General features: G+C 42.7%; 2 protein-coding genes across 13 annotated transcripts in view; both read left to right on the forward strand.

Annotated features, from left to right (window-relative positions):
* DIXDC1 (DIX domain containing 1) overlaps positions 1-7,142 on the forward strand; it is a 104,069-nt gene extending 96,927 nt beyond the window's left edge. For 7 of the 12 annotated variants that reach the window (XM_075546591.1, XM_075546594.1, XM_075546590.1 and 4 more), the window contains 3 exons: positions 339-444; positions 1,291-1,399; positions 3,825-7,142. In XM_075546591.1, the coding sequence (XP_075402706.1) occupies positions 339-444; positions 1,291-1,399; positions 3,825-3,905 (296 nt within the window). In that variant the 3' untranslated portion in view covers positions 3,906-7,142. Of the gene's footprint in view, positions 1-338; positions 445-1,290; positions 1,400-1,933; positions 2,725-3,824 lie in introns of those variants that run through there. The other 5 variants (XR_012783980.1, XR_012783981.1, XM_075546597.1 and 2 more) reach the window with 2 other exon arrangements.
* Positions 7,143-7,971: 829 nt separating this feature from the next.
* Positions 7,972-15,696, forward strand: part of DLAT (dihydrolipoamide S-acetyltransferase) — a 37,178-nt gene continuing 29,453 nt past the window's right edge. Inside the window, exons 1-5 of the mRNA XM_075546602.1 lie at positions 7,972-8,550; positions 8,936-9,037; positions 9,913-10,037; positions 10,211-10,358; positions 14,116-14,242. Coding sequence (XP_075402717.1) covers positions 8,278-8,550; positions 8,936-9,037; positions 9,913-10,037; positions 10,211-10,358; positions 14,116-14,242 — 775 coding nt within the window. The 5' untranslated portion in view covers positions 7,972-8,277. The remainder of the gene's footprint in view (positions 8,551-8,935; positions 9,038-9,912; positions 10,038-10,210; positions 10,359-14,115; positions 14,243-15,696) is intronic.

The following is a 15,696-nucleotide window of genomic DNA, read 5'->3' on the forward strand; positions in this document are numbered from 1 at the left end:
CAGAGTTTGACGCTATGTGTCCACTTTGCCTTGGCTGAAATCTTGCCAGGCTCCTTTCCACTGCTTTTGACCTTCCGCAGCAATGTCTGTCAGACCAGCTGCCAGGCCCTGCCACAAGCATGAATGAGCTAAGATGCACCTGGAACACCTGTTGTCCTCGTGGCCCCACTACTGGCTTCCTATGGATCACAGCCCGTGGACAGGGTGTTTGGCAAAGGCAGGAAAGCCGTGTGGTGAACGTGGGCAGCTTTCTTCTCCTGGGACCTTTGGAATACTGGGGAACAAGGGGTGGTTTGAGCAAATTCAATGTCGTAACCACGAAGTCTTTCTGATTGCAGAGTTGCCTCACTCACAGAGCTCTCCAACCCTCAGCAGCGCCTGCACTAAAGTGCTCTATTTCACTGACAGGTCACTTACTCCCTTCATGGTCAATATACCTAAGAGGTGAGACTCTGGGTTCATCATTTCTCTGTGGGGGCGGGCAAAAGGCAGATCCAGCAGGAGTATTGGTTTCTGCCCATTTGACCAACTAAGAGGTCCTTGAGAAGCAGTACAGGGCACTGAAAAGACACAGAAAATAGGGCTGCTCGGTCCTGCTTTGCCACCGACCAGTTGCATAACCGGGGACAAGTCGTCATATACTGTTAGGTACCGTCATAGTAATTCTAATGCCAGTTAACTATGCAGTTATGCGCTCAAGTTCAGAAGTCATTTAAGTGCTCCCAATTAGCTCCTGTGTGGAGCTATAAAGTACAGCCTGGCACTCCAGGGGTATTCATTCCTCTTGGGTCTTTGTTACTGTTTGGTGATTGCACCCAAGCTCTATTGAGATTTTATGTTAAAAATGTACCAAGTCCTCACTTAATAGACACCCACTAAAAGGGTACCCTTTTTTTCTTTTTTAAAAAACATAACTCGTTCTCTCTTATTATAAAATATATGTAGCAAAATATTTGCTAATTCTAAGACAAATGGTTATTTAATAAAGACTTAAAACTACCCAAGGCAGCCTTCCTGAAGAAATGTAATATGGTAGCAAAGAAGGGAATTATAGGCACTTAAAACATATTTTTGGTTCAGAAAATTTGAATTCAGAGTTTTACATTTTTTATTCAGAGGCAGAAACAAGGAAAATGATTTGACTGCTGTTTAAGCAAAATATCTATTTAAAATTTTAAGATCACCCCATTTGATCTGACACTTTTAATCTTGAGTGATGATAGTTTCCCCAACCCAGAGTCTTCTGGGTTTTCAGTAGCAGTGATCTGATGTTTCCTCCTTTTCATGTAGGCTAGGCGAGGTGACGCTGAAGGATTTTAAAGCAGCTATTGACCGGGAAGGGAATCACCGATATCACTTCAAAGCACTGGATCCCGAGTTTGGCACCGTTAAAGAGGAGGTACAGAATCCACAGGGAGTCTGGGTGGTATTAATGGGCATTCCTAAGCCCTTCCGTCTCCCTCGTCAATACCTGACCCAGAACTGGAGTTCCCAGAGTGTTAGGTCACTCTGAGTACTTTAGATCTTAGGTGCCCAACATTGCTGATCACTGGAATTACCTGGGAATCTGGTGAAACTACAAATCCTTGGGCTTCTCCTCTGAGAGATTCTGATCAGTTAGGTTGCAAATGGAGCCCAGGGATCTGTAGTTTAACCAGGTTTCCAAGTGATTCCAGTTATCAGTCAAGTTTGAGAACCTAAACTCTACAGTAGATCATCGAATGGTCCAAGTTAATATTGCTTTAGTTCAAAGATTTTAAACTTTGACCAAGAATTGCATTTGAATGTTTATTTTAAACAAGAAGAGGTTTTATTTTCCTAAGTTGAATAAAACCTGTAAGATAGAGGCTTACTTTTGGGGTCCGAAAGATTTGTGGTCCGAAAGATTTGTGGTTTCAGAAGCTCTAATGAGCATTTCTGCTCTGTCTCATAGGGTCTTTCTGAGTTGGAATTGACTCAGTGGCAATGGGTTTCTATCTGACGCCAAATCTAGAAAATGTCCTGCCTCCTACATAGAGGAAAATAAATGAACAAGTGTGAATATATGGAACTGTGTATTATATGTTTCTAACTTCAGATAATGAAAATGAGGAACTTCTGACATGTAAATTATACTTATTTACAACTCCTAGAGTATAAGGGGCTTTGAAAAATGGAATTAAAAGTTAAGTGGGATTTTTTCCAAAAACTTTTGAAGCCTCCTCATATTTTCTTAGCCTTAATTACCTTTATAATCCATTTGCCATAATATAGATTATTTTTCCTGGAAAGATGTTCTGGGTTATGAAGTATTGCAAGTGTCTTCATGTGGTTACAGTATTTAATAAACATTTTCTTGTTGAAGTGTTTTATTATTTCTGTTCTCTTAGTGGCTTAGGAAGTGAGTTGTATGCATGATTGAAAAGAACTGCATCTAATGTAGCAACGATGAAACATACAACTTTTCTCTAGTTCCTAAATCCTCCCTCCCCCCACCCCCACTATCATGATCCCAGTTCTACCTTACAAATCTGGCTAGACCAGAGGATGTACACTGGTACTGATAGGAACTGGAAATACAGGGAATCCAGGGTGGATGATCCCTTCAGGACCAGTGCTCAGAGTGGTGATACTGGGAGGGTAGACGGAGGGTGGGTTGGAAAGGGGGAACCAATTACAAGGATCTATATATAACCTCCTCCTTAGGGGACAGACAACAAAAAAGTGGGTGAAGGGAGACATCAGACAATGCAAGATAAGACAAAATAATTTATAAATGATATCAAGGGAGGGGGCACCAGGAAGGGAGGGGAAAAAATGAGGAGCTGATGCCAAGGGCTTAAGTGGAGAGCAAATGTTTTGAGAATGTTGAGGTCAACAAATGTACAAATGTGCTTTACACAATTGATGTATGGATTGCGATGAGTTGTATGAGCCCCTAATAAAATGATTTTAAAAAATTTAAAAAAAGAACTGCATCTAAGGACCATGTTAAGGTTGATTTTTTTTTTTCTATAGGCCTTTCTTTACAAATGCTTGGGAACAAAAAACTCTCCCCTTTACCACTTTTTATGTACCTGCTTTCTCTTAGAAACCCTAAGTATGCTGATTAATCAAATCAAGTTAATCACTGCCATCAAATGAAGTCTGACTCATAGTAATCCTCTTGCATAGCATTTCTGAGGCTGAGCCAAGGTGGCATAGTGGTTGCTTATTGTGCTGCAATCTTCACAGTTCGAAACCACCAGCCACTCTGCTGAAGAAAGATGGGCTTTCTACTCCCTTAAACAGTTACAGTTCTGGAAACTATAGGGGCAGTTCTACTCTATCCTACAGGGCCACGGTGAGTCAGCACCGACTACATGATGGCAGTGACTAGTTTTTTGGTCTGAGGCTATAAATCTTTATGGAGCAGATAGGCTGATGGGTTTGAACCCCCAACCTTGAGGTTAGCTGTCCAACCTGCCAGCAGCATCAGAGCACCAGGTATTTGATTAGTAATATATTAATTTTCCTATATTAAATACACTATAAAAATGTAGTAGAGATGATTTTCATGATTTCATAGATTTGAGACTAAGAAATGTATGTGTCTATCTGTGGATGTGTACACATGTATAAACCATGACTGTGTATGTGTACACATGTATACACACACATATATATTTCATGTTAGTTATAACTTTAGTGACAACACCAAAGGATCATAGGCTCTAACTCAAGGCTTTCTTTTGCCCTTTCTCATACTTTATGTTAGAGGTCTTATTTTTTATCAATAGTGGTTTCTTAGTGAGACTTCTTGCATGATTCTGTTATTTTTCATTACAGCTCTTTTCTATCTCCAGGTTTTCCACGATGATGATGCCATTCCTGGATGGGAAGGGAAAATTGTGGCTTGGGTAGAAGAAGACCATGGAGAGATTTAATGCTGGTTGTTAGATTGGGGCCTTGTGGAACTTGGCCCCTCCCTGGCTGCTTCACTCAGGAAAGGGGAGTAACATCAGAATACTAAGAAGTTTCTAGTTCATGTTGCCAAAACAGGAGCTTCGCCATGCATAGTGGCCACGGGCCATTCCTGTTTCTGTGCCTGGCATATTTGGTACTTAAAATCCCCATCCAAACATAGACCATGCGTTCTTCTGGAGTTCCTTGTCCGTGGGAACACAGTGTTTTGTTTTACTCGAGGACAACAAACCGGAGGCCTTAACCAATGGGGATGGATGATCCCGCCCATTTAGGGGCATGGCTGCTATTTTCTGGAATCTGGGAATTGGACACATCACTCCTTTGTATTATAGTATTATTTTAATTGGCCTCAATGTTTGCAGCAACCAGAGTCCCAGCATTTACTCACAGACGGAACAAAGGTACCAGCTTTTCTGCTTCCTTGCAGCTACTGCAAACCACGAATAACTCATAAGGTGGTACCAAAGCTGAAGGCCCCGCCCTTCGTTCATCCTTTGGACTGGACATGGATGGTACTGATGTGGAATGGAAGGAAAAAGGACTACCCATGTTGACTGCATGGAAAAAGGGCTGCTCATATTGTGCTATACTAGTCTCAAAACCATGATTAAGACCTTAGGATGACTTTCATGTCTTAACTGGTCCTGCAGTTTTGTCCTTCGGCCCATGCCGAAGGTGACGCTCTACCTTTAGAGCCAATTCATCTTTTTTCCAGTCAATGAGCTTTGTGTTTGAAAGGTGTAAAGAGCAAGTGAAAAGCTCCTGAAAGATCCAGGCGGGTATGGAAAAAGGTGCTGCTACCCATATCTTCTTGACTTTCTTTGTCTCGTCTTTTGCCAGCAGGCTCATGGCATCTCCTTTTCAGTCAAAAGGCGGCAACTCATTGATTTTGTGTTTCTTTGTGATTTATGAGTCTTCAGCATGAATGACTGGTCTTTCCTCTTGTTGTTTCAAGGCCAGGCGTTCTTTTCTATGATATATTTAGTATAGATTGATGTTAGGGTACACTAGAAACCATGGGGCATGGAGCATGAGTTATGAATGGCAGGGTTGATTCTGGGTAAAAAACAACAAAATCCTTTCTCATATGCAACATTGCTAAATGTAGAAACTAAGAGTACAACTTGCAGAAATTACTTGTAACCTAGGTTTTCTCCTTCACCCTCTCAAAACATCTATCAACCAATCAGCCATAATTACATACGTATTCCCCAAAGCAGTCTGCCTGCGATCACCAATGTCGTGCACTGCCAACCTGAAGAGTCGGACAGACCAATTCTGGGTTCTTGACCTGTCTCCAGTTCATCTTCCATTTCATCCACTTCAACAGACTACTCTTTGTGCTCTAAGATGATGACATCTTGTTTTATATAGATGTGTCTTTTAAACAGCTCATGTTTGGAGAGTTCTTTTGTACTCATTTGCTTTTTGTCCGAGAACCATGTCTATTTTTATAACTTGAATGTGAGTTCTATATATTCTCACGTTCTATATACTGTATCCATTTTCTAGAGAACCCAGTAGCTTTTATACCGGTTCTTCTTACCACCCCCTGTGGTGTCGTGTCAGAACAAGCTTTATTTTATTATGAGTGTATTGATAGCAACTGAGTCCTGTTCCAGTTGTAACCTGCCAGTTTTAGTTGTGGAGGTAATGTTATATAATTCATGTGATTAGAAGGCAGAAGGAGCTCAAAAGACACCTGAAGTTCTTTCATTGTATGTTTACCTAATATTCTTGCTGTTAAAGAATTTCTCATTGAAAATGCCAGAAGTCATAAGCAAGAATAATTCATTGGGAAAGCAAACAAGAAAAGTGTCATCTGCTTTTGTTTTCCCCTAATAAGTCTGGAGAGAGTCTTCATGTCACAAATTCCTTTATTGCATGTATTGTATTGTTTTGCTATAAAACAGCATGAGAATTATCAAGCCAAAATTTTGCCACTGTGTTTCCAGTACAGATTATCTTACAGGTCTGTCTCCTAAATGTGGTTTTGCTTTAGTTTTCTTTCAGCAAACAGTCCTACTATTATGCGGAATTAAACTTTTCAGAGAAAATTGAATCAGAAAATTTCTAGGTCCTCTGTTATTTATTATATAGGTATCTCTGTGTCCTCTGGAAAGGAAGTTTCCAGGTCCCAATGCCTCCATTGCAAGCTGAAGTTGAGTTCAGGGGACAAAGTAGAATTCCCCTCCCATCCCCTTTAAGCTGGTGTAGCATGGGTAAACCTACTGTGTACTCTCTGGTGTCAAATGTGTTGGTAATCCTCATTCCAGTTTCTACAGGGAGAGCAGCCTTCTGAGGAGGAACACTCATGAACTAGTGGTTCTGAAGTGTCTGGTGTGATGTCCTGCAGCTTCACTCCAGGAGCGCTCTTGATTTATTCATCATATTGTCCCCGAGAGCAGTTTTCATGGAATAGTGTAGCTTAATACTGCTGATATTCTCGTTCCTTGAGAAAATTAAGGAACTAGAATGTTTACCAAGAATTCATAAAACGATCTCGCAACCATTTTGGATTGAAAAATAAATGGTCCACTCCGAGAGACTAGGAGAAATTCCTTAAAACGTTGTCTTGAGAACTCTGATGTTTTTGCTCAGTTCCCTCAATTTGAGGGGAGTGGAACACTTCGTAGTTTGCATTTAAAGAATCTGGCACCAAAGAATTTGACACCAAATTTGTTTTGCACTGGCACGCCTGTATACTTACCACCTTTATAGATCTTTTTGACCACGATGGATATAAATTAGGGAAACGGCAGTATATCCAATCCGAGAGGCCTCTAATTACTAAAAAGCACTTAGGTCATAATTATTGTTTTCATTTTCTCCATAAAATGAGCATTATGACAGCACACTCCTCACATGTCTGAATTTATGTCAGAGGTATCGCTTGCTTAAAATATATATGTAAAGTTATATTTTCTTAGAAACATGGATGTTTTCAACCATTGCTTTCCAAGAGACGTGTATTCTTGTTTTATGCTGTTTTCATAGACTGTTATATCAAAGGTTTCTGATTACCGCAGTGATGACCAGTTTTAACTGCCTGTATGTACCAGAGATTTGTGTACAGATTAAAAAAATAACTTCAAAAAACCAAACCTGAATAAAGTGGAGTTTGCGAACTAAATTACCATTAATCATCTTCTTGATAAAGATTAGTCAATAAACCACTTACATTTAATGAAAGTAAATCTCAAGTGATCTCCCTGGTAGTGTGTTTACTTTCTACTTGGATAGTGAAGATAAGGATTACTTTATTGCTACAGAGAATTTGCTGTTGGTATTTCTAGGTGTGTAAAACAGGTGATTGCAGTCACACCTGGTTGTTGAACACAATTCCTCCGAAGTTGGGTTTGAACATGGAAAAGTTCGAGAACTGAACATATTTTTCCCCTAAGAAATAACAGAAAACCAAGTTATTAGTTGGAATGGACTCATGGGCGGTGTTTAGGCGTTTTTTTGACACCTAAGGTCACCACGCGTCACAGTCGGGAATGGACAGCAGCTGACCATCCTCAGTTCCGCAGAGAACTTGGAAGAACCGTACAAACAAGGCTTCTGCAGCTTGAAAGTTTCGGTTTGGGGCATGAAGTCTGTCAAAGACCTTTTTGGTATTTAAAGGGGATTTCATGGTAAACCCGTATCTTAATACCTGAATATGCTTAATCCTGCTCAAGTCCACCTTCAATATGGGAATCTTCCGCTTGGCTGCCCTTCACACTAGGTGGCTGGAAAAGTCGGTTCATTCCGGTTTCCAGCTGGGCTACAAACCTGACGTGCAACCGCGGTAACCCAGCAGAGCCGAGGCTGGCCGCAAGCCCGGCTAACGGTGGTACCGCCGAGGCGGGCACGCCTAGCTCCCCCTCGGGCGATTCCTCCAGCCCCGCGGACCACTTAGCTTCGCCTGCCCGGCGCGAGGCCAGCCCTGCCCATCCCTGTGGCCCCGCCCCTCGGCGGGCGGCGTCTCACCTGTTAGGCCCCGCCCAGTGGATGCCGCTCCTCGGGCCGGCGCGGTTCCCACCCCCTCCACCCGCCGGTCCCTCCCGCCCGTCGGTCCGCGCCGGCTCACCCGCAACGTCCCCGTGCCGGAGGCTCCAAAGTAGCCGCCCCTCGGCCTCCTGCCCGCCCCGAGAAAGGGAGGGCGAACCGGCGGCACATTTCTGGCGCGGGCGGCGGGCGGCGGGCGGCGGGCGGGACGCCTCAGGGCCCGCTTTACGACAGCGTGCGGCTGCGTGGCGCGGCTGACGGCAGCGTCGTGCCGCCCTCGGAGAGGTCACTCCGGAGAAGGCGTTGTTGGGTTTGGGGGCTGTGGGGTCAGTGGCAATAATGTGGCGCGTCTGTGCTCGACGGGCTCGGAGTGCAGCCCCAAGGGCGGGATTCGGGGTTCGGGACGCGGCCTTCAGGGAGGGACCCGGGGGTCTGCGTGTGACCTCGCGATCTGGCCCGGCTCGTTGCCACAGCAGGATCTCGGGGTACGGAGGGGTCCGGGCTCTCTGCAGTTGGAGCCCTAGCACCTGTTGCCCACCACGGAACCGCTTCCTGCTGCAGCTTTTGGGGGCGCCCGGCCGCCGCGGTTACAGCCTCCCGCCCCATCAGAAGGTGAGCCCCCGACTCGTCCTTCGCGGAACCCCGTTGTCCTTCATATTAGACCGGGGCTCACAATCTCCCCGAGGCCCCAGTGCATGCCATTGCCCTTCCCGCTCTCCCCTCCTTTGCTGTTGGTCTCGAGGTTCCTCCGCCTCTTCGATCCCATTGAAAGGAGAGCCGTGGGCGCTGTCCTTAAACATCAGCCGAGGGACGCGCCCCACCACACCCAGGGGACCGTGCAGCTGGACACCTGTCACTGGAGAACATTCGCCTCAGATGGGCAAGAACTGTCACGATAGCCCCAGGATCCAGCGTGTCATGGGTTGAATGAAGCCTTACACCAGACCGAGTTTGGTTACCCTCTTGAAAATTAGTGTTTCTCCTTTTTTTCTCCTAGGTTCCTTTGCCTTCTCTTTCCCCAACAATGCAGGCAGGCACCATAGCCCGTTGGGAAAAAAAGGAAGGGGAAAAGATCAATGAGGGCGAACTCATTGCAGAGGTGAGTTGTTATAAAATGAAATGGGTCTAAGGCAGTGGTTCTCAACCTTCCTAATGCCTCGGCCCTTTAATACAGTTCCTCATGTTGTGGTGACACCCCCCCCCACCATAACATTTTAGTTGCTACTTCATAACTGATTTTGCTACTGTTATGAATCGTAATGTAAATATCTGATATTCAGGATGTATTTTCATTGCTACAAATTGAATATAATTAAAGCATTGTGATTAATCACAACACAATATGTAATTTTGTATTGTGAAATATTTCTTTCTAATTACAAGTAAATGAAATATTGTCTTGAAGCACGCAGGGTACTCATATGTGGGTGTATCTGCATGTGGGCGGACTCCCCTGGAGACTAGAGGAGCCGCGTCTCAATTCCTAAGACTATCTTAGTTTTTTGGTGGTTTGTTTTGCTTTTTTAATTTTTAAATTTTAATAAATCATTTTATTGGGGCTCATACAACTCATCACAATCCATACATACGTCAGTTGAGTAAAGACCATCTCTGGAAATACGTGTTTTCTGCTGGTCTTAGGCAACCCTGTGAAAGGGTTGTTCAACCCCCCCAACGGGGTCACGACCCACAGGTTGAGAACCACTGGTCTAAGGGATTGCCTTGACATGAACTTTCAAGGTGCTTAAGAAACGATTTTGAGATTTTTTTTTCCTTTTTAACATTTTAATAGAGACGATTGGTTAGCTCAGTAGTCGTCGGTTAGCCAAAGCTAGTTTTCAACCAAGAGTTCTTTTTTAATGACTCATTTTTAAAAATCTGTGGTAGTTGACCTGTATGATTCGAGACATAAACTGATATGTAATAAACGTTATGCTGGCTGCACCAACCTAAACTGCCTTTTTGTCTTTTGAGGTTGAAACTGACAAAGCCACGGTTGGGTTCGAGAGCATGGAGGAGTGCTATATGGCAAAGATACTTGTGGCTGAAGGTACCAGAGATGTTCCAGTTGGCGCAGTCATCTGTATTACAGTTGAAAAGTGAGTGGTGCCCGGATATATTGTGGGACTTCAGTGCCAAGTGGAGTCTTTTTTTTTTTAACTCAAGATTGAGAAATCAGGAATAAAAGGCTTCTCTGAAAGCTGTTTCTCTGGGAGCTGATTCTGCTTTATAACCAACCCCCTTATGTTTTTGCATTCTCTCTCTTCCTTAGGCCTGAGGATATTGAGGCCTTTAAAAATTATACTTTGGATACCTCGGCAGCACCCACCCCGCAAGCATCCCCAGCACCAACCCCTGCTGCTTCACTACCTACACCTTCTGCTCAGGCTCCTGGTAGCTCATATCCCACTCACATGCAGGTGAGGCTCAGCCTCTGAGGATTGGCTCTGGAGAGTTGATTATTCATTATTTTCTATTGTGGCTATCGATTTCTAGAAACTAGTGTTAACTGTGGCTTACTCTTGTCATTTTGGGCTAAATAGAGATTTGTGCATGAAAACAATTTTTATTCTTAGATGTTATATCCAGGCATGTGAACTTGGACATTTCCTTTAATAATCATTTTGGGGCTCTGTGTAGCATCGAGGATAATGTTTGCATTTCTCATTTAAGATCTTTATGTTAAGAACTTTGGGGGTGATTTATACTTAATCTTTATTTCCTGTGTCAGTAGCATTTTTAGTAGGTATCAGGTACTGTTGGTCTTTTCTTTTGGTGTGTGATTTTCTGTTTTCTAAGAGTGGGTTGCCTAGTCCAGTAGTATTAATAAACCAGAAAACTGGGGGGGGGGATTAATTTAGAATGGCCATACATTTTCAGAATATGTTTGTGCAACTTCTGGCTACATACTCGAGGTTACCCCCTGAAAAAAAACAAAACCTGAATTGTGCAGGGTGGAGCAGAGCTTTTGTTTCGCTAGGTGAACATCCAGCAACTCACTCTGAGTTAGTGCACTCAGTGGCGGATGCAGGTTCGCCCAGAAAAGCTTTTCTGGTCACGGAATTTTATGTAAAAGCAGTTTTGCTTGAACCTCCTTTTTTTGTGATGGCCGATTTAAGAGAACAGCATGTGGTTGTGAAATTTTGTTCCCTGTTTGGGGAAAATGTCCCAGGAACTGTTGTGATATTGAACACAACTTACAAGGATAGCACTATGGGAAAAACTCGTGTATGAGTGGTTTTCTCATTTCAAAAAGAAATGTCGATTGATGACAAACCTCATTCTGGACATTTGACAACTTCCTGAAAGGACAAAAATGTTGACTCCTTGTGTATTTGGAGTTTGCTCCAGCCAGTCAGACTGTTAATTAAGCTTTCTATTTGTAGGTTCTGAAAAGGTTGCATACCAGGGTGGCACCCAAAAGGCCTGATTTGTTGCAGAATGGGGGCTGGTATTGCCACCATGACAATGCACCTGTTCACGCAGCCATCTCAGTATGCCAGTTTTTGGCAAAAATAGCTTGCCTTTCCTGTCCCACGCACCTTACTCACCTGACCTCGCTTCATGTGACTTCTTTTTGTTTCCACAAATGAAGAGGGAATGAAAGGACAGTGGTTTGACAACATAGAACAGGTGAAGAAAAAAATGAGGGAGGTGCTGTCAGCCATCCAAACAGAGGAGTTTGAAAATTGTTTCCAAGAATGGAATCGCAGATTTGATGTATTAAGTGTAATGGAGAGTACTTTGAAGGTGACAAAGGTTGTTTTGTAAAATTTAAATACATAGCTTTGAACAAAACTTCCATTTTGGGGGGAGGTACCCCCATATATTGCTATAGCCATATTTTGACGTTAATAATAGCAAGTGAACACCCATTTTGTGATGCATATCAAACCACCATTATGATTACTGTACTATTTTGTCAAAAATGTTTCAGTGTACCTGGAAGTATGAATATTTTTTATTCATAGAAAGGTATAGTATATACTTGTATTAAGACAGCATTTGGCTATTGGACATGAGATACAAGCTGTACCTAACTATTTCTGAGTTAGGTACATACCTGACCTAAGAACAGAACTTGTTCATAATCGGGGACTCCTTGTGTAGAATACTGTGTTTGCTCATTGTCCAAAGCACACGACGCCCTGTCTCACAGACTGTGTTGTGGATATTAAGTGATGCATTATACAGCAGCATTGCAGTACAGCTGAAGGATAGCCAGGGAACCACGGTTCTCTTAACTAAACCACTGTCTTAGACATTAGAATTATTCCATCGGTATTTGTTTGTTTTAGAGATTGGAAGCGGGTAAAAACCCAGTCTTCTCTTTTTAAAGGATTAATACCAGAACATCACCTTTACTTACTGTATTTTTAGTAATTTCTGTATAAGAATTTTTTTCTTTGCATGTATGATTCGACAGTATGAGTGGGCTGTTATTAAAAATCACTTATGATGATGTTTTCCTGGGGTCAACTCACATATTTATTTCATCATGTTTAGCAAATTCTGTCTCATGAAGTAAGATGTAGTTCATTTTCAACCAGTTTGTGATTTTGTGTGCAAGTGTTAGGATTTTGCCCTAATTATCTTCACTAAATTAAAGAAGCAGATGAACAGCAAGAAAAGCCATTAAAAAATTTTTAATTAGAATACTAAGACTAGGTTTTTATTTCCCTTTCTGATATGTCATTGATTAAAATGATTTTTCACTCAGCACAATCCTGTAGTTAATTAGATTCAAAAGATGAAGAAGACAGCCAGTGAAACTTATAATAGCTAAATAAACATTCATATTCAGTGGACGTACAAGCCAATGGAAAGGAAAATGATATATATATATTTTTATTTAAATTAATTTTAAAAATACTTTTATCAGTGGCTCTTACATCTCATCACAACCCATACATTCTCCCAGTATGTCAAGCAGATTCGCACATGTGTCTCATCATTTTCGAACTCACCACCTCGGCGGTATCACCCGCACATATACTGCTGTATGAGTACCGCGTGCTAACCGATTGTGCCACTGGACCATGCCGCCATCATCATTTTCAAAGCATTCTCTTCCCACTTGAGGCCCTGATACCAGCTCCCCATATTTTTCTCCTACTGCCCCTGCCCGCCTTCCCTCACAAACCCTTGATAAGTTATAGATTACTTTTTCCATATCTTACATCATCCTCTGTTGCCCCTCACCCACTTTTCTGTTATTTGTCCCCCTGGGAGAGGGTTCTAGTTTGATCCTTTTGATCAATTCCCCTTTTCTCCCCCCACTAGCCCCTAATCTTCCTGGTATCTCTACTCTCCTTGTTGGCTCTGAGGGGTTTATCTATCCTGGATTCCCTGTGTTGTGGTCTCTTATCTGTAGCTATGCATGTTCTGGTCTAAGCCGATTTGTAAGGTATAATTGAGGTCATGATAGTGGGGGGAAGGAAGCACCAAAGAGCTAGAGGAAAATTGTGTGTTTCATTAGTGCTCTACTGCACCCTGACTGGCTCATCTCTTCCCTGTGACCCTTTTGTGAGGGGATGTCTAACTGTCTACAGATTGGCATTGGGTCTCCATTCCATGCCCCACTCCACCATTCACTTTGGGTATGGTTTTATTTTAGGTCTTAGATGCCTGATATCCAATCCCATCGACACCTCATGATCATATAGGCTGGTGTGCTTCTTCAGTGTGGGCTTTGTTGCTTCTGAGCTAGATGGCTGCTTGTTTATCAGCTACGTTTTATTTAGATAGACCACATACTTGGATTTTGTTGTGGTGGAAGTGATTTTTGTGATCCCACTTTGGAATGTTTGTTTGTTTAATCAAAAGATATGCTAAATAGGAAGTACAGTACAATTTTACTAGCCTGAACTGATCTAAGTTAAAGATGAGTGCTATGCGTACTTATTGAGGAATTCATGTGAACTGATGATAAAGAAATCTTTCATGTCTACCCAGTGCTTTCAACTTGGAGGGGGCTTTGGAATCTTGTTACTAAAGCTTGTGATGTGAAGGATGATTTCAGTGGTGGGGAGCTATTGAGACACTGAGCATTCACTGTTCTGAGGACATCATGCAGATGGGAATGTGGATTGTCGCAGTTTCAGTCCTTCCAGAAAATGATAGAAGCATGCCTGGCACCATTGTGACAGAAACAGTAATACATATTTCTCTCAATAGGTGCTTCTCCCTGCCCTCTCTCCCACTATGACCATGGGCACAGTTCAGAGATGGGAAAAAAAGGTGGGAGAGAAGCTCAGTGAAGGAGATTTACTGGCAGAGATCGAGACAGACAAGGCCACTATAGGTGAGATTTCTTCCACTCTTACTGAATGATGGCGGCATTGAGTTTTCCAGCGAGGAAAGAGGATTGTCATCTTAACCTATGATGAGTGATTGATGACCTGGACACTTTTAAATCCGTGGAATTCATTTCCTGGGACAAGATATTTTATAGCAAGAAAATTCATGCTTAGATTTGTTCTATCCATACCATATCTCAATGAGTCAAGGGTATGCCAAACTTGGAGATTGCGACCGTGATAGCAGGACTGCCATCTCCACTGGGAGAGGGAAGGAAAGGGACGCCAGACCATACTCTGATGGCTGGAAAACAATCGTGACTCTAAGTTGACTGAGAGACTCTGAAACCAAGGTTTAGCTGGTTTTCATAGCTTGAGAATGATAGAATATCTGCAAGAAAGTCTTATTTTATCTTGGAAAGCTATCTGAGAAGTTGGAAGAAATGATGTTTCTCATCGAGTGAAGAGGTAAAGGCTAAAGTTTAACAAGCACAGCAAAAGTTTAACAATGATCTGAATTATGATTGTTTTTGAAACCGAAAAATTCCATCTTAAGCATTGAAAAGGTAAAGCTAAGCTCTGATTCAGCTCACATATATTCTTAACATAGACACTCAAACTAGAAACCAATCCCATTGCTGTCATGTTGATTCCACCTCCAAGGTCATAGCGACCGCTTAGAACAGCAAAATTGTCCCTGAGGGCTTCCGTGACTGTAAATAGCGAAGCAGGCGGTCTCGACTTTCTCCTGTGGAACAGCTGGCAGATGTGGACCACCGACCTTCCAGTGGGTAGTTGAGGGCTTAACTACTTGCACCACCAGGGTGCTTTGTATAAAAATATATGTGTGCATTTTCAGCTGGCACATCACATTTCCATGTCCCTCCCTTCGGATTTGTTTGTGTTCACCAGCAAAAGCTGTAACTGCATGCTTATGTAGCATTATGTCCCATAATCCCTACTACAGGGGAGAGACGTCCATTTTCTGAAGTTACATTGGGAGTTTTTCCGACTGCTTCCCTCCACCCATGAATGCTCTATGCCTTGGGGTACTTCAGAGAGCAAGCTCTGTTCTGTGAAAACCACCTCCACCCCTTCAAGGGCAGGTGCTTTTTCATCTCTATGTACGGTGTACTGTTGTCCTTCATCGGAAGGTTTTTTTTTAGAAGATTCTATTCCTTAAAAATCAAACAAACAAACATGGAAATTCTCCTTTAATTTGCATTTTAACTTAAAAACCAGTGTTATTGAGCTACATGAGTATCTGGGCTCTCTTATGGCCCTGGAGCTTACACACACACACACACACACACACCACTGCCCCTTTTTAAACACACCTTCCCCCCCGCCCCCATGTCTGAAACATACCTTTTATTGCATTTTAATTCTCCACTGGGAAAGTGAAGGATTTATTAGTACTATGTTCTTCCAAGAGAGATGCCGGGGCAGGATCAGAAAG

Source organism: Tenrec ecaudatus, chromosome 4 (genome assembly GCF_050624435.1).
Source record: "Tenrec ecaudatus isolate mTenEca1 chromosome 4, mTenEca1.hap1, whole genome shotgun sequence".
In the NCBI taxonomy this organism is placed as follows: domain Eukaryota; kingdom Metazoa; phylum Chordata; class Mammalia; order Afrosoricida; family Tenrecidae; genus Tenrec; species Tenrec ecaudatus.